The sequence below is a fragment of the Pyrus communis genome, chromosome 11, assembly GCF_041283825.1.
Source record: "Pyrus communis isolate YQ-2024b chromosome 11, ASM4128382v1, whole genome shotgun sequence".
Classification (NCBI taxonomy): Eukaryota; Viridiplantae; Streptophyta; class Magnoliopsida; order Rosales; family Rosaceae; genus Pyrus; species Pyrus communis.
In genome coordinates this window covers 26,673,690-26,699,755 of record NC_142575.1, presented here as the reverse complement: position 1 = coordinate 26,699,755, position 26,066 = coordinate 26,673,690, and the positions used below count along the sequence as shown (strand labels likewise).

Sequence of the window (26,066 nt, the reverse complement as noted above, 5' to 3'; positions counted from 1 at the left end):
CTAAATTGAATAATTTTTTGTAAAAATGATCTTTAAATTAAGAAATTGAATAGTTCCAATCATTGAATTCATACGATGAATATTCGCAACAGGTGAAATATGTCATTCTTCAATGATAGTAGGCATGTATTTATCCAACTTTACCATATGAGAATATGTAGTTGGAAGATCAATTGTGCAAGAATGCACTGCACTGAAGTATTGACGCCCCCCATTACTCACCCACCAACCTATTGAAAGTGTCATATTTGTTTAAGTTCCAGTTAATTTTTTTTCCCGTTCAATTTAACTAGCACTTAATGGAAATGAGTTTTCAAAAAATTGGATACATATTTGCAATGTTTGAAAAGGTTAGGATCACCTTGGAATGATACTAAAAGGTTAGGGAGCGTTACATAATTAACATACAACCTACACACAAAAATTCAATAATTATTACAACTAATTTGAAAATTACAATTAAATGCCAACGACTAGAGTAAGCTTTTAATATTATACAAGGTTTTATTAAAAAAAATAATAATATTTTTCAAGGATTGGAATAGAATTTTCTGCTACATGGTATTATGAACAGAAACTATTGAGGTTATGAATCACACATCTGTAAAAGAAGAAATTTTACATGTACTAATAAGTAATTGTGTTACTCTACATATATTTCATTATTTGATGATAAAACTGCAACTTTTGTCAAGAACGTCACTTAACAATTAACCTCGTTCCATACAAGGTGTTCTCATATTTCATACATCTTCCTCACATGCCAGAAACATCGACATTGAAATTAGGCTTGGCAAATAGGTCATGTTTGCTGTGTTTCGTGTCTTTTTCGTGTAACACCTATTATCTTAACGAGTCCTTAACAGGTTGGGTCACTTTGCCCAACAGGTAAAATGACCCGACCCATTAAAAAAATATTTTTTTCCTTAAATTTGCACATACCACATTGTCACATAAATATTACTTTAAAACATAAAAACATATTTGCCGTTAAGTACTACATCTACACTCCAAAATAAAAGACTAATAAAAAAGCACCAATACACTACTAGTTTACTACAAAATATCAAATGTGCAAGGATATGCAAAATGAATGAGTTTTTCTTTTCAAGGTTGTGAAGACTTTCTTAGAAATTAAAATCTTGCCAATGAAACTCAAAGTTTGCATGTTATTCATTTTCCAAAATCCTTCAATTTTCATCGATCATCATGGGGAAATTGTATTGGAACTTTGGCTTGATCAACCTTCAAAAGTTATGTTGATGATGTTTTCAGTAAGATTGTCAACATGAGAACTCTCTTCCGCATAAATTAAGTATAGAAAAACTAAACATTATAAATCATTCAAATTATGTGAAGTTTATCAAAATAATTATGAAAAGAAACAAAACAATAGTACTATAGCATATAAAAATGCATTACCTCTTTTTCCAAATTTTCTAAATTTAATTTAATATATATAATTATATATATATGTGTGATTTTATATTTATTTATATATATATAATTGTTATAGTATTTTTAAGGATATAAAATTATTATTAAATTAGTATTTTGCTTATAGTGTATAGGGTTACGCACGTGTATAGCCGGACCAATCCGTTATCTTAACAAGTGTTTATCCAGTTATCTGATAACGACTTGATTCGTTACTTGGTCACTGGATAACTTGTTAATTTCGTGTTGCTTTGTATCGGATTAATGGATCGTGCTAGAAATTGCCAAGCTTAATTGAAATAATGCTATAAAGTGGAAAAGGACAAACTACTAAACGTCCCAGCAATTATGTGACCCCTGAATAAAGGGCTCCCACTCATAAAACGTGGAAGGGAGCATTGCCGTTCGCTGACATTCAAATCATTGCATACTTTACAGATTTTTCACATGATTTATGAATCTGAGTGTTATCAAATTCTACATTTGCTTGCCTATATATAGACGTGATCGTCCACGCATTGTTCTTCAAATTGACTAAAATTTTCCAACAGGAAAGCATGGAAGACATGGCATTAATCCAAGGTTCAGCAGAAGCTCAATCACAAAATCCCAAGCCTGAAGTTGCTCGTCGGACGGCAAATTTTCACCCAAGCATTTGGGGAGATCAGTTCATAAATTATGATGATTCCCAAGACATTGTAATACATATTATGCAAGCATGAACATTTTCTTTCTACAACACCACAGCTGTTTTTCTTTTCCTTTTTAGAAAATCTTCGTTTGTGAGTTTTCTAATTTGGTGGAAACTTTAGTTATTTTTTCTAATAAATGATAGTATCTACATTAAGGGAGAGGAGATGACTCTGGTTTGGTATTGCTGTGCTTTGAAAAAATGAAAAAAAGCTGATTCTGCTGTGCTGTGAGAATAAGCGGCTGTGAAATAAAGCAGCAGAGTGTTTGGTAAACTTTTTTGTAAAAGTTCTTTTGAAAAAAAAAAAAAACAATATTATAGTGTTTGGTAAACTTTTATGCAAAACAGATGTGAAAAAAAGCCGATTTTTCAAAGCTAAGTTTTGCAGCTTCTTGTTTTTGGCTTTTTTTCACCCAAAACTGTGAAAAAAAGCTGAAGCTGAATGTTTACCAAACACAAAAACAGCTTCCAGCTTTTTTTTATACCAGTTTTTTTCAGAATCACCTCAGTACCAAACCAGGTCTTAGTCTTACAATGGCTTAACAATAATGTAGTTCAAATTTGCCTTATAGCTAATTTTGCACGTGACTTTAATTTTCTCAAAACGTTTTCTGACATTTTTTACTCACGTAAATAATTTGTTGTTGCAGATTACACAAGCTCACAGTCAACAACAGGTTGATGAACTCGAAAAAATTGTGAGGGAACTATTGATAACCAGTGCAACTGATTTTTCACTTCAGCTAAAGTTGATTGATGCAATCCAGCGCCTTGGCGTGGCATACCATTTTGAAAGAGAAATCGAGAAAGCACTTGAACGTATGCATGCTACATTTGATGGTGACCATGGCAACGATGATGTTGATCTATACACTGTTGCTCTTGCTTTCCGGCTGCTAAGACAACACGGGTATAATGTTTCATGTGGTAGGTGTAAACAAATTAACTTAATTGATTATTTGATTTTGAGTTACTATTAAAACTTTCTTAATTCTTGTGTCCCTATTTTCTGAAAATCATGCAGCCATATTCACCAATTTCAAGGATCAAAGTAGTAGCTTCAAGGAAAGCTTGATTGATGACGTGTCTGGTATGCTAAGCTTTTACGAAGCAACACATCTGAGGGTGCATGGAGAAGACATATTAGAAGAGGCTCTTGTATTCACCACCACTCACCTTGAGTCAGCAGCAACCTGCGTAAGCAATCCACTCGCTACACAAATAACTCAAGCCCTAGAGAGACCCCTGCGAAAAAGTCTAGAGAGATTATCTGCGCGACGTTACATTTCAATCTACCAAGAAGAAGCTTCACATAATGTCTCTCTTCTGAAACTTGCAAAGTTAGACTTCAATCTTGTTCAGCTTTTGCACAAAAAGGAGCTCCGAGAGATTACTAGGTAATTAAGATGATCTTATTAGTTTGCAAGATGGCACCAAATATATATATATATATATATATATATATAACTTTCGAATTCGAAGTAATTAATAGGCAAGTAATATGTCTAGGTGGTGGAGAGCACTAGACTTTGAAAGGAAGCTGCCATTTGCAAGAGATAGGATGGTAGAGTTGTACTTTTGGATCGTCGGAGTGTATTTTGAACCCCAGTACTCTGTTGGGAGAAAAATTATGACAAAAGTAAGTGTCTTGCTGACAATATTGGATGATATCTACGACGCATTTGGTACATTTGAAGAGCTCGTAGTCTTTACTGAAGCGATTGACAGGTTTGAGATATTTAAATAATAACTATTTGTTAAAAATAATTAAAAACTGCTACTTTATTCCAATGATTACGATGATGATTATGCTAGCGCTTCAGGTGGGATGTCAATTGCATTGATGAACTCCCGGAATATATGCAAACATTTTATCATGCACTTTTAAATCTCTACAATGATATTGAGGCAGAGATGGCGAAGGAAGGAAGATCATACCGAGTTCCATATGCAATACAAGCTGTACGTAGTACATAAACATATGCAGAACTTTCCTTTTGAACTTTTTTTCTAACTGGTAAATTAACGTATATAGCCTTGGTTCGTCAGATGAAAGATCAAGCTCGATCTTATTTTAATGAGGCCCGATGGTTGCACAAGGGACGAGTTCCAAGTATGGAGGAGTATATGCGCGTTGCAACAGTTTCGATTAGTTACACCTGTCTTACAACCATATCTTTACTTGGCATGGGAGATGTTGTGACAAAGGAAGCATTTGAGTGGTTGTTCACTGACCCCAAAATTGTTAGAGCTGCAAATACCATTTTTAGGCTCATGGATGACATTGTTTCGACAAACGTATGTATAATTTTATCAACTTCTTGTGTGATTATTTCAACACAGCAAGATCCTAAGACATTAATTTTGGATTTAACTTTTGCAGTTTGAGAAAGAGAGAGGGCATGCTGCTTCTAGTGTTGATTGCTACATGAAGCAATATGGGGTGTCAGAGCAAGAGACAGTTGATGTTTTTCAGAAGCAAATTACGAATTTGTGGAAGGATATAAACGTGGAGTTCTTTAGACCAACTTCTGTGCCAATGCCTGTTCTTATGCGCGTTCTCAATTTAACAAGAGTAACTGATCTTCTTTACAAACAGGAAGATGGATTCACACATGTGGGGAAGGTGACGAAAGATAGTGTTGCTTCAATTTGTATCGATCCAGTGCCACTATGATGTGGTTTCGTTGTTGTTAGAATATTGTGTTGTTGAGTAGGATGACTTTGGTACTTATCTTTGGGAGCCTTTTAGAGATATGACTTAAATAAGGTGATTCTAAGAGTATAGTCTTATGGCTAGTTTGGTATTGCTGTGTTTTAAAAAAAAAACTACTTCTGTTGTGCTATGAGAATAAACAGTGTTGTAAAATAAAGTTGTTGAGTATTTGGTAAACTTTTATTGTAAAAGTTCTTTTCACAAAAAAAAAAAAAAAAAAAAAAAAAAAAAAAAAAAAAAACAATGTTTGAGTGTTTGGTAATTTTTTATACAAAACTGTTGTGAATATGTTAAATGACTAAAAATGATAAGGTATTTAATGCGATTCACTAAAGAGAATAATGTAGGGGTAAAGATTGTAATGTTGTAAAACATGTAGGAGTATAGTTGGCATTTGAAAATTTCATTAAAGGAGCATTATTCACTATGCTTTGAACAAATTGCTTCAAGAGGTAGTCTCCCTCCGTCTAAAGCGTTGTTGCAAGTTTTGGACGAAATGAGCTGTGTGTTACTTTGGATTGCCTTCCCTTTCAAATTGCATGAACATAGTACGTTGGAAGCTAGTCAACATCCGCAAGCTATCAATTCGTTTGGTGTATGGCTTGGAATACATCAGTGTACCTTGCGAAGCACCTTCATTCTATGCTCTGATGGTGTTTGCGATCATGTTCTGAAGTTGTTGGATAAAAAGAGAGCCCATTAACATGGCTTCGAACTCTGGGTTTTGTTTCCCCCCAGCGTTGTCGACACAAAGCACCTCCTCCTCGCCAGATTCCTCGTCATGCTTATTCTTCTTTGGGTTAGGGTCTGCAACTCCAACCTGCTCATAAGCATAGTGATTTGCATGTCATTCTCATTGACAGTCCTGGTCAGCTTTGCTATCGCCTCGTTCATCTATGTGAGTTGTTCTTTGATTGAGGTGGCACTGGTGGTCATAACTTGTGCAACCAAATGATGAAACTCTTTACATACATCAAGGGTGTCAACAAAGTTTTTATGCGACTGTCGCTACTTGATGATCTACGGTACAATCTTGCGCTTGAGGCTTTATCCAAAATTGGTGACAAGGAATGCTCATTTAAATCATTTGAAGTCAAAGAATGCCACTCATTGCTTTAGGACATCTTCTTTTGTGTTGCTATAGTATGCTTTAGTGCCCCTAACAAGGCTAGGTTGATGACGGGTTTGCGCCTCTGGCATTCCCTTTGCTTCTTTAGTGTCACCAACTTGGAAGTGGCGTGTTGAAGCATGGGCACCACCTTTGACTTTCTCTGAGTTATGACACCAATGGATTCTCTGCTTGTAGCAGAAGTGCTAATGCTCATTCGCTTGGTTATGAGAGTAGCTTGACCCTTCTTGGTAGCCATTGATTTCGAAGTGTGTTTGGATTTTTTGAATGGAGAAAGCTATGAGAGGTAGAGATTGTCCCACCGAGTGTGTCAAATTTGTAAACACGAATTTCCTATGACAAATGAGACAAGAACATGTGTACAAAATTATATTTGTATTAATGTAAATGTTTAGGGTTTACAATCTCTGTTACAAATTTGAATCCCCTGATTTGGTCTCTGGAATATAAAATGTGTGTAGGGAATTGTTGGTCCAAGGGTCACGATGACTTGATCTCAGATGAACGAATGTTGTAAGGGTTTGCCTTGTGGCAATGGAAGAATTGGCATGTGTAGTGGTGCTTGATGATTTTTCACGAGTTTGATAAAGAATGTAAGGAGTTTTCTGGAGCCTTGTATTTATAGACTCTCTAAGTTTGTCTACAAAAGAACTAAGATTTGATTTGTGCCTTGGTTCGAGATTTAATTTCATCAATTAATATTTGATTTGAATTTAAATTAATTAATTAGTTTAATTTTAATTTAAAAACAAATAATTCATTTCCACCAAATGTTGACACGTGTCCGTCTTCAGGACTCATCTAGTTTTGATGAGTCACATGCCATGTGTACGATTTGTGAGTCACATGGTGCATGCCATATAAGCCCAGCTTGTCAAAATTTAATGTGTTGGTGAACATTTATTTTCACCAAAATTTACATGTCTATAAGGGATGGGAGTGGTTCAAAATTATTACAATAAACTAGGGGAGGGAGAGTTTTGAAGCCCGGGACACCTTGACATCCAAGCTTCTTTCGCCTTCAAATTATCCTATCGTCTCTGTGATCCAAAGCGACCGGTATTTCCATCATTCTCTCTTTGTTTTCCTTGATTTTATATGTCTATATTTCTAGGTAAGCAATACTATGATCATGTTTGATGTTTTAATGAAAGGTTTTATAGTTTTAATAAATGGTTTTAGATTTTTGGTAATATGATGGATTGTTACTTTTTTTTTTTTTTTTTTTTTTTGGCTAGAAAAAGAAATTCATTAAAGAGAAGAACCTCTAGTATAACCAATTCCGAAAGCATCAAACAACAAAGCATTTGAAGTTTTGACCAGAATACAGGCATCCTAAATATAAGGATAAATGGACTTGATACCAATAGAAGCTAAAACATCGGCCACAAAGTTAGCTTCCCTAAAGATATGACATCACCTAACTTCCTGAAAAGTGCTGGCACACCACTAAACATCCTTAAGGATGGATCTCAAGTTCCAAGGCATCTCGCACTTCCCTTGAACAGCATCAATGATCAGCTTTGAGTCGCCCTCGACGATGAAATGGGAGAAATTCTTCCTCTATGCCTAATAGATAGCTTCCTGGAGAGCTAAGGCCTCATCCACATTAATGGTATTATGGCCCAAATTTAAAGCACCCATAATTAAAAGGTTCCTAAGCACATTCCTAACCACAAAACCTCCAGCTGCAACTGAGTTAATGACCGACCCATCAAAATTGATTTTAACAAAGGGATGAGACGGCTTGCACCTTTTAATAATGTCATTAAACTCATGGTTCCTACTCGAACACTAAAACTGACATTTTCCTTTAAGAACTCATTCACAACTGACATTGCCCTAATGTAAGTTCGTTACAAATAGGATTCTCGCTTCTGAAAATAATACCATTTCTATCATTCCAGATTTTCCAACAAATTATTAATGCATTACCAAAAGTACTTAGCTCCCTCCCATCTTTATGAAGAAGGGCAGTCAACCAATCCACCACATTGTTACTAGTTAGAGCATCTCTCAGCAAATCAACATTAGCCAAATTCCACACTTGCCTAGCAAAATTACACTATACCCTCTTTGTTATTTTTACAAAACGGATAACTCGTATCAATGTTATTAATAAACCTACTCAGTCGTGCTTTAGTTTAAAGCTTACCTTTAATGAGACACCACCCGAATATTTTAATTTTAGGGGGAAAAGTTCATTTCTAGAGAATATTGAGAAGATTTTGCACAGAAGACAAGGCATGGTTATCCATTTGCAACCAAGTAGTTGTCTTAACTAAAAACTTACCATTAGCAAAAGGGCCCCAAATCAATTTGTCTTCATTCTGTTGTAAATGAATAGGGATACTGCAAATCTTAGTGAGAATACAATTATCAACAAGATGCACTCCTCACAACAAGAAAACCTACAGTCACACAACAAGAAATTGCATAAACCTCAAAGAGCTCATTAAGGATTTATGATCATAGCCATTGTTGGGAGTTTGTAGTCGAGAAAGAAAAGGAAGGTAAACGAGATGACACTAGAAGATCGACTCCGAAGAATAAAAATGACGGAGACAAAAGGCATGTGTAGAGGCCAACGTTTCATATCAACTGCATTTACCCCCAAAAGTACCTGAGGGCCTCACAAAAAAAGCAGAAGATTGCCTGCAAGAAACTGAAGATAGTGGCCTCTGTTAATAAAGATCTCCCTAGTGATAACAACATAATCATGTTCTTAGATTGAGACACGGAGCGATTTGCACTCTGCACGACGACACACTCATTATCACTCTACAGATAGCCCACACGAAGGTCAGTCGTATCCCAGTCGATGGCAGAGCCGAAGTCAATCTACTTTTCAAAGACACCGTGGAGCAAATGGGGTTACTCGGTGACATCAAGAAACTCAGTTGATTATAATGGCATTTTGAAGGGATATCTGTCATTCTAGGGACTCAAATTGTTGATTGATGCCAACCCTTCCAATCCTATGATCAACTTTCATGTTCTAGACACGCATTCGCCTCATAACGTGATCTTAGGGTGAAACTAAATGCATCTTATAAAGGCAGTCCCTTCCACTTACTATCAAGTGATTTAGTATCCTACTCTGACTGGGGTAAAAGAGATTGAGGATGACCAGTTAAGCGCTCGCTCCTATGTTGTTTCGAGCTTTAACTTTGTCCTTAAGCTCAATCAGGTAGAGTTGCCCACTCCAGCCATTAACATTGCATAGCAATCAAAATCTGGGGGTCTGTTGAGGAACATTAAGGAATTCGACTTTGATCTCGAACCTCAGGACAATTGTATGCTTGAGTCCAAGGCGGATGAAGATAATGAATACATAATTCTTAATCTAGAAACATGAGGCAACATTACATCGATGGCGACCATCCTCTAGAGCGGGCGAAGGGAGATGAACTGCTTTTTAAGAAAAAGATAACCCATCTTCTGGCAGCCTCTATATCATGGACTCTTTAGTGCCCACTCTATCAATACCACTGGCTTTTACCCCTTGAGATGCCATTTCGGTGATACGGGTGATCAGAGCCTGAAAATCTACTTTGGTGAATTAAACTCCTGTGGCCTTCAGCTTCACTCTACCAGTAAACTTCAACATCGACTCTACGGGGATTCGTCCCCCCATCAGCAGGTGCGTCAACATTACCAACATCGGTGACCTACACATTCTCAACATTATCGGTCTCAACTAACTCTGTCTTTCTTTTCATGAACTTCGCGGCGGTCACTTCGCTGGCCTTGCGAAATCGCTTCCTTCTTAGAGGTACTTAATCCTCCGAGTCCGCTTCTTCTTCTTTAACCGCCAATGTAGGTCTAGATTCAATTGCCAGTAGCTCTGCCATTGACTTTGCTCCACCTTCTGCAGCGCCACCAAATTTGCATAAATCAACAACTTACTCCTGAGCCTTTTCCTAGGATGACATGCATTCTTTTCGAGAAAAGGTGGCAGTTTTCCTCCTCGCCGCTCTTGAATCCGTCTAGTCATCTCTAGGAACTTTGATAGCTCTGTTCAGCTTCTTCACGTCCAAATAATCACCAACTCTTTCAATCACCATCTCTTCAAGACACTGCTTAGTAACATCATTCATTCTGTTGTGAAAATCCTAATCTGGATGAGACCAATCCCTATGAATGTTAGGAATGACAGTGAAGGCATAATCAATTAGGTGCGCCCTTACAACTCTGACGGAGTGAGCATGATCGAAAATAGAGGATCAGGTATCACGGGTATGCGACGGCCTGTAATGTCACCCTCCCAATTCCCTATGACTTGAAGTACGTCACAGTCGTAAGGTTAGGCCAATTCGTAATCCAAGTCCGATTCCATCATTCGACATGACGACTCTGGAAAAAGTAGCTCGAACTTACGTTGATGCGCTTTAACAGATATAAGGCTCGGAGCTCAAGAAGGCCCAACCAAGCTTCATAAATCATGTTTAAGCGCTTGAAAGCGTACATGACCCTATAAGCAGTAGGGGTAAGATTAATAGGGGCAAGCTGATAGTGGGCTAGTACTTCTTTGACAAAGCCGAACATGGGGAGTTTGAGACCCAGGCTTAAATACCACGGGTGGATACAGACATCCAGTCGGGTCACCTTCTTGCCTTTATATGGGTCAATGAACACATTCACCCCACACGCCTCTAGCCTGAGGAGGGAGCCCCCTAACACATCGTGATGCAACTCTGCGAACACCTCAAAATCACCCTTGTTGTTTATGGGTGAAGGCATTGGAGGTTGTATAATGACTTGTTGAAAACAGGCACATTAGGTTTAAGACCTGCCCTAATAAGCATCAAGGACCTAGAGTCTACAACGTCCATGGCAAATGAATGGGTAGGAAGTAACAAAGAGAAAGATCTGAGAGGAATAGAAGAAACTTTGGGAAGAAAATGATGCAAGGGTAATAAAGAGAAGGATATAAGGGCTTTTGTCTCTTCAAATGTATCAAACTTAGTGCTAAGAACTATTGAAAGAGTGGTATTACACATAGCTATCTAAAATAACTATAACTAATAAATTACAGCTAGCTACGTAATATACTAGTACATTAATTTTAAACTTGCTCAAGAAGCAATTCTAGACCCCTGTTTATTTCTCAGAAAAATGTGAAAAAATGATTCTAAATAAAACATGTTATGTATCATAATCAAAATAGAGAATGCCTCATAATCAAAGGGTCAAAGGTACTTATAGATGGCTTCGGTAAAAATAGTCATCATCACTACAAGCAATGTATCCAAAAAAAGAAGAATTAGAAATTGATGATCACATATACTTTCTGAATTATAAACCATTTTTGAAAATTAAAGTAAAAATGTGTGGGAATGTGACGATATTTGTTTCTGAGTATAGTAGAACTCACATACGTTGAGTTGGCTTCTAATGTGAAATCCACATCAATTGTGTTCTTCTTGTATCAATCAGCAAAGAAATATGTAAATAGTGCTCTAAAAATCGCCCTAGGCGTTGGGCGGCGGAGCCCCGACGTGATTTAGGCCAAAACGATTACTTGAGGTGGGGAGGATTTAGGTGGCCGCCTAGGCTCTTGCTAGGTGGTCTAGGTGGCAGTCTAGGGAACTGCAAATCACAAACTTGGTGCAACTCTCCCAACAAATCTGAAACTTTTAATGTAGTACGTAGCAGCAAAGCCTCGACGATCTTTTGCAACTTGTCGTTTGTAAGTAAATGAGAGAAAGATAAGGCATTTGACATTTTATCTGAAGTGGCATGAGCTGCAGATCCATTGATTTAGTTTGAAGCTCTAGAATGGCTCTGAAAGGGCTAAGGAAGAAGAAGAAATGTAAAGGTGTAATACAAAGGGTTTTTCAATTCTCAAGGGGTAAAAAATGTGTGATGATTTGGGACTCCACCTTTGGGAATGTGAAAGAGGTGAAGTGGCACATGGTTTTGAATTATGAAACCACCCACTACTTTTTGTCTTTTCAAAAGTTGTCAAAAGTTTGAGATTTATACATATAATATATATATACATATAATATATATATATATATATATATATATGTGTGTGTGTGTGTGTGTATGTTATATGAATTTTTTGGATAATGTTATTTTTTTCTTAGACCATCAAATTATGTAGATAAAATAAATAATATATAAAAAAAATTATCTAAATCCACCTAGCCCCCCTAGGCGCTAGGTCCCAGCTTACCGTCCGACTAGCGCCTAGCGTCTTTTAGAACCATGGTTGTAAACAAGCAAATTAAAGGTCCAGAGAAATTGCATGAAATAAAAGAGATTGCAAGTTAATCCTAATGTAGTAATGGGGTTCTGTAAAGATGTAAAGCTCTAAATCCTTTTCCTATTCCCAATTGTAAACAGAGAACTGAACGCAATCAATTCTGAAATGATTTCAGCAATCGATTCAGAAGAACAAAATGAACCATCAGGTTTGATTACTGTGTTCGCTTCTAATGGGATGCGGAATGTAAAGTCTTGGTTTTCCCCTCTCCGGTTCTTGCTTACAAAGTCTTTGCCTCTTGCCTTAGAGACAAAAGACGGAAGTTATGGCGAAGATGGTCCTACTTACCGTCCTCAGCAAAATTTAAATATGCAGCCTTCAACTAGCTTGAAGAGCATTGGTGGAACCTAATAATTCCATTGTATTACTAAAACTCTGCATGCTTATATAACAGCATGAATTACAAAGACAAAATGGAGAAAATGCACCTTCAGGTTTGATCAAGATATGTTTGGTTGCTAAGAATATGTAGGCTAAGAAAAAGAAGTACAAGGGTAAACACGAACACAAATAAAGATTGCAACATTGAAATACGAAAAATTGCCGTATTCTTGTTAATCAAACCAGATTCCTACACCCAATAAATCCAATTTCAACTAGAACTCAAAATTACAAAAAAAAGGCAAATTAAACATGAGATTTCAAAGCCAAGAACCCCAAATTCCCAGCCCCAAAAAAAAACCCTTAATTCGAGGAGTGAGAAAGAGTACAAGTTCAAAGGATGAAATTTTGTACCAGAAATGCCCAATGATCGTTGTTGTTCTTCAGAGTCATATTCTTGTCAATCAAACCAGATTCCTACACCTAATAAATCCAATTGTAATTGGAACTCAAAATTACAAAAAGGGCAAAATAAACCCAAGATTTCAAAGCCAAGAACCCCAATTTCCCAACCCAAAAAAAAACCCTTAATTCGAGGGGGGGGGGGAGAGAGAAAGAGAGTGGATTTTTGGGAATAAAAAGACAAAATTATCCTTGAGGAGCATCAGAATTCATACGCGTGAGCAGTGGACAAACACCCCACAATCAAATCAAAAGTGCCCAAATAGGTATTTATTATTAAACCTATTTCATTCGTCCTCATCGAATCCTCTCCACAAGGTAACCCCCAAAACATTTCTTTTTAAATTATGTTAATTGGTTAATTAATGGATTTATTACCTAATTAATCTCTTAATGGCCAATTAAACCACCAATTACATCCAAAAAATACACAAAAGGCCGGTCACCTTCTCACCAATTCAACGTCATTTCCTCTAAAAACCTAGGTCTTGACTCTTGCTAAACACCCAAAAATTCCGCAAACACTTTTCTCTCAAAATTTTAACTTTGGCATCGGAGGTTCTTTGACCAAAGCCCCCCTCCACATTCATTGTGGGCGTGTGAGGCTTTTGGCCTTGACCAAAGGAGTTATTTGTTTTGTAAGTGCAATTTTGTCCAAGATTAAGGAGGAAGAAATTTGCATCCACAAATTGGTGCTTTCATTGAGAGTTGAGTCTAACACTTGTGGAAGACTCTCGCATCCAAGGTTTTTCTATTTTCTTGTCCATTTGTAGGTTTTTCATACATTTTTATTATTTTTTTATTTGCAAAAATTCTTTGATAAAACATAAAAGAGAAGTACAATGACAAGAAATTTAGAAAATTCAACAAGTGAAAATTCCAATATTCAAGAGATGGGACCGTGGTGATCCACGAGGCTAAATGTGACAATAAGTGGAGCGGCACCACTACCACGAGTTTCCACCACCATGGTAGTTACTTGCGACGAGGTCTATGGTGTCACACCACGGCCCGAGCCATGCCATCCAAGGCCCACGACACCAAAGCCATAGCCCAAGCCATGTCACTCCACACCCAACAAGAGCCCAAAGCGTTGCCAAGCTGAGCCCTAGCCTCGTACCCACGTGCGCCACACACTAAGCAACCCACTCCCGTGGCCCAGCTTGCTGCCACTGAACAACCCACTCCCGTGGCCCAACCTGCTTCTACCGAGTAGCCTATTCTCGTGGCCTAGCCTGCTCTAGTGGCCCAGCCTGCTTTCACCGAACAACCTACTTTCATGGCCCAGTCTACTCTTGTGGCACAGCCTGCTCCCGCGGCCCAATCTGCTCCTGTGGCCTTCCAAGCAACCCAAATCGATCCAAGATTAGTTCAACCGTACCTGCTCTAAATTTCTGAATCAACGATTGAACTAGGAGCATTTTCACCATATTTTTCTGCTGATTTGACATTTCCCAACTCAAATCTTGTGCCCAGAGTCTACCACATTTCCACTGCTAAAGGAGACGTATTCATTCTAAGCTATTCCAACCCAAATGGAGAACAACACTTGTCTCGACAACTAACAGAGTTGACGAGCGCCCTCGCACAGCAGATGACCTTGGTGAACCAGCTCATGCAGTGCACCGAGATGTAATGTGCCCAAGACAAGGTGTCCTGAAGTAGGATAAAGGCAGACAAAAAACCTATCCAGCAACGTCCCAGCAAGCAGCCATTTGACCAACCACGAATTGAGCGTTCGGGCAGTTTGCATTCCCAATTGGGCCCCTTAGATAGCGTATACTCATGTCTTAGAACGCGGATGAGAATGCACTCTCGATAGTCAACATAAGTAACCTTCCAGACGAAGTGTTTATTCACAGCTAAGCCTTCAAGGAACATCATCCACTTTATATCGAAGTAGGCTGCACGACGGACGGAGAGAAGCAGTCACTCAATCCGGCTTAAGTTCAATTGGCAGCCTAGACTAGTAAGTTACAACTAGGGGTAGCCGAGAGCTCCGCTACCCCCAATAAAGGCAAATTCAAGAAGAAGTAGAGAGACTCTTGACTAAGCGATTGCGTAATTTCCAACACAACGAAGTCACCGACGAGGCACTATGATGGAACACGACCAACATAAACAGGTCACCCTTCATGGATGAAATCAAGCAGGCAAAGCCTCTATGCGAGTTCAGCATGCCACATTCCATATCTTTCAAAGAGGATGAATACCCGGAGAGACACTTAAACCACTACTAAAGCCCAATGATCCTCTATCGAAACAACAATGATTTCATATGCAAGATATTCGCCACCACTCTACAAAACGAGGTGTAAGATATGTTCTACACCCTGCCGCCATAATCTATCCAGAGTTTCGATGAACTTTCATTGGTCTTCACCAAAGAATATTGATCATATCGCCCGATAAAAAAGAAATCTGACCATTTGTCCAATGTCAAGAAGAACCCAAAAGAGTTGTTTCATAACTATATAAAGAGGTTCAAAGCAAAGAAGGCAAGGATAGTCTGATGCAATGACTCGATAGCTAGAGCAGTCTTCCAAAAAAGACTTCCAGCTGCTATTCGGAAAATTGATCATGAAAGAAGATCTAACTCTGGCAGACTCTTTCGCTCTGGCAGAGAAGCATGCATTTTGGGAAAAGGTTTGCTGATGCACATTCAAGGGCTTGAAGAAGTACTCGACATCACTTCCCTACTATCCAAACTGGAAGCAATTAAGGACTTATTGGCATGTTTGATTGTATTTAAAGAAACAATAAGCTCTACCATCATACGAGAAGATTTGGGGGCCCAACTATGTGTATTCCACAGTTCAAAAGCTTTCATCGATGCTATCAGAATTTTGAAAGCTAACTATGGTGATAGTTGTTACAACCCGGAAGCTCAAGTTTTACCTTCAAACGTAGGCAGTCATCCTCATGACGCACTATTCTGCCCAATCCAGATGCGTGACAATAAAGGTGTAGATCCTGGTAGATGCAAAGTTTTCTGACAAACGCAACAATTCTGCCCAAAAAACATGCCAAGGGCAAATGAACATTAGAATGACACACTCGAAAGCAAGTTTTGTCTTCGTAGCACCAAAAAATTCTACATAGGGGCAACATGTACCAGCAGTTGAGCACCATCTCATGTTGCTCGTCACACGGCCCTAGCCTACCCTTGCTCTATAATTTAGCTCGAGAGTGGTCCAATACCGGCAGTTGAGTATCTTCTGCTATGTGTAACATGGTCCCAACTCCACGACTCCCTACCACGCATTCACAACTCAACAGAGAGGCCCAACGACGCCCCAAAGGAACTAAGCACGCCTTAGCCGCGCCCACTCCACCTGATGGAGACTTCTGGCATTTGTATGTCAATGGCGCATCCAATTACAAAGGTTCGAAAGTAGGCATAATCCTTATCACCCTAGACGATTCAATACCCGAACAGGCGATCATTCTAGGCTTCAAAGCATCAAACAACGAAGCAGAGTATGAGACCCTACTAGCAGGCCTCCGAATAGCAAAAGACTTGGCGGTGAAAAAGCTTGCAATTCATTCTGATTCCCTGTTAATCACTATTTAGACTACTTGAGGTGTTTCAGACTTACACCCTCAATCAAATTCCATAGGCAGACAACACTCACGTGGACTTACTAACCGGCCTAGGCTCCGCCCTGACCACCAACTCAAATGCTTTATTCCGGTGGAGTATCTAGACGAGCTAAGCATAGAGGCAAAGCCAGCAGCTGAGGTGCCACAGGTTAATACAACTCCAAACTGACAAGATTTCATTGTAGATTACTTGGTCAATGACACATTCTCCACGAAAAGATTTGAGTCTAGGAAGATCCAAATCAAGGCAGCATGCTACTTCATGTGGAATGGCATTCTCATCCGAAAATCCTACACTAGACTATATCTCCGCTGCCTAGCACCTCCTGATAACTTGAAGGTTCTAAGCTCAATCCATGAAGGCATTTGTGGAAATCACTTCGAAGGTCGATCCTTAGCACTAAAGGCTTTTAACGCAGGCTACTGCTGGCCTACTATGCACCAAGATGTTAAGGCGTTAGTACAAAAGTGTGACCGTTGCTAACGCTACAAGCCAATACCATCACTTCCTGCCAACGAGCTACACCTGCAGACGAATCCTTGGCTATTCATGTAGTAGGTAATCGACCTGGTAGGACCTATACAGCCTACTACTGAGGGCAAAGGCATGATGATCATGACAGCCGATTACTTTACCAAATTGGTAAAAACAGAGCCCAAGATGACCACAACTCAGACGGATATAGAGCATTTCATATGAAGGAACATCATTTGCCAATTTGGCATCCCTCAATCTATTGTCACAGACAATGACCCGCAATTCGTGGGCAAAGATGTGGCGAAGTTCTTCCAAAAGTATGACATCAAGCAGCACATGTCCACGCCGAGATATCCTCAAGGCAATAGGCGAGCCAAAGCATCAAACAAGATGATCCTCCACTGCCTCAAGAAATCCTTCTCCAACAAGAAAGGAAAATGGTTAGACGACCTTTCCGGATGTCTATAGGCATAACGCACCACCAAAAAACGAGCAACCGGTGAGATTCTTTTCTCTTTAGCATTTGGCTCAAAAGCAGTCATTCATCCCAATGTCATTAAGCCAAGTATCATCACTCTACTACCAAGTATTGAGCAGAATAGTAAAGAGATGGTCACAAGCTTAAATCTGGCAGAGGAGATGCGTGAGCGGACCATCACTCGCATCATAGCCTGCCAATAGCAGCTCCTCTGTAGCTACAACAAAAGGGCCAAGATCCAACAGTTCCAGCTTGAAAATCTAGTCTTAAGAAAAAGCCTTCATCACTGCACGCAAAGAAGGCTCCAAAAAGATAGATCTGATCTGGGAAGGTCAGTACAAACAGAGTAGGCGGTAAGAGTAATTACACCCCCGTTACCAAGAAACGACAAAAAGATCAAAAAATAGTGGAACGCCCACAATCTGAGGAAGTACCATGTGTGACCTCCCACTACATCAAAGCTTGAAGACTCAAGCAGCTTAACGGGCACCACCTCATAAGCCTAAGATTATCCAGTTGTTATGCAGTTTCTACCTTACAACTAAGTTCTCATTCGTTTCACTCTTTTTTCAATGAGGAATTCAAAAGTAATCATAACTTGGCTCGGCTACATGCTTACAACAACTGATCACTCTTGCACTTCAAAAGAAGATCGCACCCTTCTTAGGGACTTATTGTAAGAATTACGCCCCCAAGAGACCAACCATGCTCTCAAGTGCAAGAGGGTAAACTAATTGCTCTTCAGTACGATAAGGTAAACCAATTCCCCGACACCCATATGGGTCAGCTCTCCAAGATGGAAGGATAAACTCTACACTCCGAATATCCAGATATGGATGAGCCTGGCTGCCTTAGTATAACTAGATGCACGATGGCTTGTGCTAGGATTCCTAGAAGTAAACACAATGATCTTTTTCAAGGCTTAGCTAACTGAAGGAATTTGGGTCTCTTAGCCCAATCCGCAAGGAACCGAGCCCGAGAGACGAAGAGGGCATATTGCACAGTACGCCCTATAGACGGCTGCCTTAGAACCCTAAAGCTGCTACCGAGTGCACTAAGGTAGCCTACAGTTTTCGAAAGATTGCCTACGACTTGCCCTTCGAGCAGTAAAACCACGCTAGACTTATACAACCGCATATTCTTGTGAAAGGTTAAATAAGCTAGCATGCATATACGAAGCTGTATCCACTGTCGACATGCTACATAGTCAATAAGCTTCACTTCTGCCAAGCATGGAAAAACCTACACCAAGTCCTAAAGTGTTGTGATACTTGCTACGCAACCTACGGAATTGGAGAAAGACAAGGTTAATAGCCTAGTGGTTACACAAACTTGTCTGTTTTTGTAAGTAAGACATCCGGTTGCTAACCCTATGGCTAACACCTTTGCAAAATTCTACACCAACACATACAGCTGCATAGGTTACGCGGGCCTATCTGCTTTTAGAAAAGTAGCACGCCTGCTACTGGTCTATAAAGTCTAAAGGTTAAGGCATGAACAAAAGAAGCGAATATGAAGAAAGGAAAAGGAAATATGTTTATAAATAACTAGTAAAGGCTGAAGGAGTTCAAGCAAAACAAGATCTACAAGGAAAAACAAAGGCAATCCTAAAGGCTACCTAGAAGACTACACTTCAGCAGCTTGGACATCCCACGACTACTCGGTTGCCACACCTTCAACAGCCGCTATGCTCTTAGCAAGAACATCATCCAGCACTTCACCTCTGGCTACCCCAGCATGGGCACCAACTTTTCCAACTACTTCACCAATGAAAGCCTCAAAAGTAAAAGCAAGCTTATCTTCTGGAGAAATAGAGAAGGTCTCGAAACCTCGAGCCCATCATTTTCACCCTTCACGGAAGTCTTGCAACTCATCCACTTCCTTCTTCAGACTTTTGTTGATTTTCAGTATACCTTGAAGTTCCAACACTTGGGGTTCAAGCCTATTGATGATTCTCTTGAAGTGGATCACTTGATTATAAGCAGCAATAACTCTTCATCCTTTGCATAAGCAGCGAAACAAAGCTCAAAAACTGTAAACTCAAGATCTTGAATATGAGGTATGTAACATCCAATCTCTTTCTCTACACTTTTATACTTAACTTGGAACGCATCAAGCTTAGTCTTTAAGTCAATGATCTCTTGGCAAGCGGCCTCAAGCTGCAGAGAAGTGGGGGCATAAATATTAGACCCCTTCAAAAAAACGAGCTCATAATCTAACCTCTTGATCCCTTCGGCCGAGGAATAAGTTTCAGCTGCCATAATCTTCGCCACCTCCTTGGCAGCCTTGCTATATCTACATCATAGCAAGCAGAGCAATTCTTCTATATTGGGTCATATGCTTCACAAATGAACTTAGGCAAACAAACCTTTCTAACGCCATCAACAAACTTGGCACAAGCGTCTATGTTTCAAGCAAATCTGGTTTCAAGAGCACACAGATCTCAGCAGCCTCCCCAGAAGCAGGCTTAGTAGATTTCTCACAGTTACTCACGCGATCAGCCTCCTCCTTCCCAGTATGCGAATTAGTCTCAGTAGCAGAGGGAATGGGCCTTAGTGCCACATTAGTAGAAGATTCCACCTTATTGCTCTTTATAATAGTAAGCCTTTTAGAAGGAGAACCGGACTTAGCTACCAACAGACGTCTTAGCATAGACTTCAACACTGAAGACATGACAAGACCTCTACACTAAGCAATAGTATCAGCAATAGAATTAGCCATTCTCGACATACTAGGCGCCACAGGCTCAGATCTAGCAGCCTCACTTTTCTTCCCAGTGGAAGAAATCATGTCAATCACAGGCCTCTTGACAGTAGGCGGACCCTCATGAGCAGCGGAGGAAGTCTTTTTTCCTATTAAAAAGGGAATCAACATCAAAATAGGAAACAATCCTATGTTTCCTAAAGCAAGAAGATCTTTACACCTACAGCCCTTTCCTAGGAGTAGCCCAACAAGTGTGGGGGAAATTTGTGGATCCAAAAATAATCAAGAGGTGACACGTGGATTTTTGGGCAAAAAAGACAAAATTACCCTTGAGAAGCACCGAGATTCCTGCGCGCGAGCAGTGGATAAACATCCCCCAATCAAGTCAAAAGTGCCCAAATAGGTATTTATTTTTAAACCTATTTCATCCATCCTCATTAAATCCTCTCCACAAGGTAACCCCCAAAACATTTCTTTTAAATTATGTTAATTGGCTAATTAATGGATCTATTACCTAATTAATCTATTAATGGCCAATTAAACCACCAATTACACCAATACACACAAAAGGCCGGTCACCTTCTCTCTCAAAGGGACCGGCCATGCACTATATTGGACCTCATTTCCTCTAAAACCCTAGGTATTGACTCTTGCTAAACACTCAAAAATTCTTCAAATACGTTTCTCTCAAAATTCTAACTTTGGCATTGGAGGTTCTTCGGCCAAAGCCCCCCTCCCCACCCCCTCCCCAAAATTCATCGTGGGCGCGTGAGACTCTTAGCCTTTACCAAGGGTGTTATTTGTTTTATAGGTGCAATTTTATCTAAGATCAAGGAAGAAGAAATTTGCATCCATAGCTGTTACTGAGAGCCATATTCTTGTCTCCTTCAAGTTTTTTGCGCCGCTGAAAAGAACCTCCAAAAGCCTCAGGCAAATGGGCTTCTTCTTTCATCCATGACCATCCTCCATTTTTGCTTCTGTTTTGCTATTTTGGAAGGCACAATATGTATGCCATTTCAGCTTTCAAAGCTGCGAGACCTCCCCCGATGTAAACGGATGGTGCATGACCGTGATTGTGAATGGAGAGAGCAAGCTTCAACTATTTGACCATTGTTAGTGGAATTCAAATATCTACTGGGAAAAGAACGTTGTGACGGATGGCCTTGCCAATTAAAGTTATAAAATGAATCTTGAGTATCATTATTTTGAGAATCCACCTGAATGGATTGGAACTCATTTATTTGATGATTTGTTTAGAGTCTTCAGGACTCGAACTATTTGTAATAATTTATCTGGTAATTGCATTCTATAACCTCAAGTTTGGGTACAACTGGAAACTCATACATCACATTTAAAACATTGCAATGTCATACACAAACTTACTATTTCATTGCAATTTCATGCGTCCATCTCAATTTCTGTTATTTCCTCCATTATTTGCCTATTTGGAAGTCGTGGACCTCACATATTTGTGCCACGTGGATAAAATAAAATAAAATAAAATAAATGTTAAAATGTTAAAAATTAGAAAATCTCATTTATGGAAAAAAAAAAATAAGGAACACTTACCGGATCTCCCATTCTCATTGTCCACCAAGAGTAAATACGCAGGTCATGAAAATGTGTCTCAAAGTGTGTCTAAAATGGGGTCCCCCCAATTCTAACTCTTTATATGGAGAGATAATTAGATATAACTCCAAAAACATAATCAATTATTATGGCACTATCTATCCTGCTCTTCAACGGTGGAGCGAGATTCCCAACAAATTGTACAGATTCTGAAATCACAACAACAAAACATTAGGATCATGAATAAATCAAATCAATATAAAATCGAGAATGACTAATTATATCAAACTTATCCGTAGAATACGGAACACATGGTTATGAAGATGAAGCCATTGATCCTTGCAACAAAGTAGAGGTAGTCTACTACTTCCAATACCTCTCAATGAACTCTACCATTGAAATAGGCTTGTAGTTTTCGTGAGTTTCAGTTGGTATGGAAGCAAGGACTATTCTTAGGTTAAGGAAAATATCAATTGAATAACCTGAATAAGTGGAAGCATTCATACCTCAATTTAATTTCCAACTTAATTTTGTTGCTTAAAAATTATGGTCTGCAAAACCAAATCAGTTTATCATCACACTACTCCAAAAGAGACTTATAGTGTCAGTGGGTGGTGTCGATTTAATATAATGTAGTGGCAAATAAGACAGTTGCGACACTAATTGAACATGAAGTCGGATTTACTGTCGCTTATAAGCATCATAAAATGTATACGTCACTTAAAACCGACGTAAACATTTAATGTCGCTTATAACCGACATATATTTTAAAAATTTTAAATACTGGCGTCGCTTTAAACAAAATAGTGTCACTTTTAAGCGACATAAATTATAAGTGTCGCTTATATCCGACACTAAATATTGTTTTTAAGTATTTTAAAGCTTGCGTCGGTTCTGAGCAACATAGATTTTACTTTTTTAAAATATTTTGAAATCCGATGTCGATTGTAAGCAACAGATTGATCATCTTTATATACCATCCCCCGTGTTTTTGAAATATTTTGAAATCCTATCTTGCATTTTACTTATTCCTTCTTCCAATTTACAAACCCTCCCCATGTTCTCTCTTTTGCACCTTTCTTACTTGTTCTTCCAACTTCATTTGTATCTTCTTCACAACAATAAGTTTTTCTTGCTTCTAATATTTTTATTTTCTCCACTTATTTTTAATTTTTATTTACAATTTATTTTTGTAGGGAATTTATTTGAGCTAGTTGAGTACATAAAGAATTGATCGACAACGGAATTCTTCCATAATTCAGGTTTCTATCACTAAATTCTTTAATTTTTAAATTGTATAATGCACAAGTTTATTTATTTAAAAATTCTAATTTAAGTACTTAGATAAATTTTTGCTATTTTTGTTAAATTAATAAATATTTAGTCCAATTAATTAATTTTGTCACTTGAATTGTTATGAGAAAATGGAAATGAATAATATTTATAAGTATTTATGTTAAATTAACAATATTAAATATAGCATAAACTTATAATATTTAGTAATATAAGAATATATTATGTTAAATTAATTTGTTTTGCACTCTAATTGTTATTTTAATTTGTTTTTGTTGTTATTTTGATAACTTTGTTAATTTTTTGTTGTTATTTATTAGAATGGATTAGATGAGCATAATTTTGATAACTTTTTGTTGTTATTTTAATTTGCTTTTACTATAATAGGTGTTGAAAATTAAAAGATTGCAATCGTGATAAAGTTCGAGGGTTGAAAGATAGAAATTGAAAATTCTAATAGTTATGCCTACATGATAGGGATTGAAAGATTGTAGGCATCTTAGTGTCAACGTAATATTTTTCCCTCGTAAGGTGGTAAAGCATGGACAATAGTTGGTTGACGATACCCGAAATTTTGAAGCGTATAGAGTTGGAATTAATTTGTTTTTGGATCAAGCAGTTGCAAATGGTGTTGGTCCTGATAAGTTTAGATGTCCTTGCAAAAGATATTGTAATCGATATTCTTTTGTTAGGAACACTATTGTTGAACATCTCATATTGTATGATATGGATAAAGATTATAAAAATGTTTTGTGGCGACATCATGGCGAGCAAAACATTCAAGAGCAAAATGTGGCAATTGGAGAAGAAGAAACAGGAGATGAGGTGATTGGCATGCATGATTTTCTTAATGATGTATTTGTCCAACCATTAACAGAAGAAGGTGTTAGGCTGTCTACTACACCCCCTATTAGGGGACGGCGTCCAGAAGAGGGGGATACTTTTTTTTAGGTTGCTTGAAGAAGCAGATGAAGATTTGTGGCTAGGTTGTAAGGAGTTTAAGAAATTGGAAGCAGTTGTAATATTGTATCAGATCAAATGTTTAGTGGGAATGCCAGACGAGATCTTCACCACTTTACTGGAGTTAATTAAAAGAATGTTGCCTGAAGATGATTGTTTGCCTGAATCTTGTTACAAGGCAAAAAAACTTATAAATGACTTGGGTCTGATGTATGTGAAAATTGATGCATGCCCCAATGATTGCATGATCTATTGGAAAGATAATTCAGATTTCACCGTGTGCTCAGTTTGTGGTGAATCTAGATATAAAATTACCAATGCAGATGGTAGCTCGAGAAAAAAGATTCCAGCTAAGGTTATGTGGTATTTTCCTTTAAAACCATGATTGCAACAATTTTTTATGTCGAAGCATACAGCTGAACATATGAGGTGGCATGCAACTGAATGTCTTAAGGATGAGTTTATGAGGCATCCTTCAGATTCTCCAGCATGGAAGCATTTGGATAATTTATATCCGGATTTTGCGTCAAAAATTTGAAATGTCCGATTAAGGTTGGCCAGTGATGGATTTAATCCTTTTGGGAAAATGAGGAATGACCATAGCACATGGCCTGTGGTTCTTTCTGTTTACAATTGGTCGCCTTGGATGTGTATGAAGTAACCAAATTTGTTGTTGTCTCTATTAATACCTGGACCGCGCAGTTCTGGTAAAGAGATTGATGTATACATGCATCCACTGATTGACGAGTTGAATGAGTTGTGGGAGGTGGGCACTCCCACTTATGATGCGTATTCCAACCAAAGTTTTATGATGAAGGCTACCGTCTTATGGACTATAAGTGATTTTCCGGCTTATGGAATGTTGTCAGGATGGAGTACACATGGCTATAAAGCCTGTCCACATTGCATGCATGATAAAGAATCTATTTACTTGCCCGCGAGTCGTAAGATTTGTTATATGGGGCATCGACGCTTTCTTGAAGATAATCATAGGTTTCGAAGGCAAACCACAACTTTTAATGGTCATCGAGAGCATCGTAGTGCACCAAGGTAGTGGACTGGTTTACAATGTCTCGAAGAACTTTCTACATTGAGATTTACTTTCGGAAAACCAAAGAAAGATGCTTCAGTTGGACAACGCAGAAAAAGAACTTCGAGCAGTACAAGTAGTAACAGTCAATGGAAGAAGAAATCTATTTTTTATGAACTATCTTATTAGAAGCATGTGTTGAATAGACACAATCTTGATGTTATGCATATCGAAAAGAATATATGTGACAGTGTGGTGGGAACATTGCTAGATATAGAAAAGTCTAAAGATGGATTGGTTGCACGTGCAGATCCTGAAGTCTTGAACATAAGACGTAGTCAACACCCACGTAGAGAAGGAAATAAAACATTTCTACCTCCAGCATTGTTCACGTTGAAATGAAAAGAAAAAACTACGTTTTGCAAAGTGTTGTCTACTATTCGAGTCCCCGATGGATATTCATCAAATTTATTGCGATGTGTGCATGTGAATGAACGAAAAATACATGGGTTGAAAAGTCACGATTGTCATGTTTTAATGCAGCAGTTACTCCTGCTTGCAATACGCCCGATTTTGCCTAAAGCTGTTACTATGGTATTATTAGAGTTAAGTGCAATTTTCAGACAATTATGTAGTAAGAAGGAGTCTGAGAAAGGATTCAAGCAACTGAATTCAAGAATTTCCTTGACATTGTGTCAACTTGAAAAAATATTCCCTCCTGCATTTTTTGATATAATGGTGCATCTTCCAAGGCATGTTCAACATAGATGGGTGTATCCAATTGAACGGTAATTAATAAATTTTTATAAATTTTTTACAATTGTAGTCATAACTTTAATTTATAATTATAATAATTTGTGTTTCGTTTATAATTGTAGGTATTTGCAAACGTTGAAGCGCTATGTTCGTAATAAGGGTCGTC

The 26,066-nt window shown here is 38.3% G+C and overlaps 1 protein-coding gene across 2 annotated transcripts; it reads left to right on the top strand.

Annotated features, from left to right (window-relative positions):
* Positions 1–1,949: 1,949 nt before the first annotated feature.
* On the top strand, positions 1,950–4,984 carry LOC137743838 ((-)-alpha-pinene synthase). Of its 2 annotated transcripts, none has more exons than XM_068483771.2 (7): positions 1,950–2,135; positions 2,779–3,055; positions 3,153–3,525; positions 3,638–3,856; positions 3,952–4,090; positions 4,178–4,426; positions 4,512–4,984. In XM_068483771.2, exons 1-7 carry the CDS (start codon positions 1,995–1,997, stop codon positions 4,803–4,805), a joined length of 1,692 nt encoding a protein of 563 aa, XP_068339872.2. In that variant the 5' UTR covers positions 1,950–1,994; the 3' UTR covers positions 4,806–4,984. The 2 variants fall into 2 exon arrangements, with proteins under 2 accessions (XP_068339872.2, XP_088535132.1); XM_088679006.1 differs by having other exon boundaries at positions 1,992–2,219.
* Positions 4,985–26,066: the final 21,082 nt, after the last annotated feature.

Coding starts and splice junctions, on each gene's coding strand:
- LOC137743838 (XM_068483771.2), top strand. CDS start 1,995: ATGGAAGACATGGCATTAATCCAAGGTTCAGCAGAAGCTCAATCACAA. Junction 3,056..3,152: donor CGGGTATAATGTTTCATGTG/GTAGGTGTAAAC, acceptor AAAATCATGCAG/CCATATTCACCAATTTCAAG. Junction 4,091..4,177: donor TTCCATATGCAATACAAGCT/GTACGTAGTACA, acceptor TTGGTTCGTCAG/ATGAAAGATCAAGCTCGATC.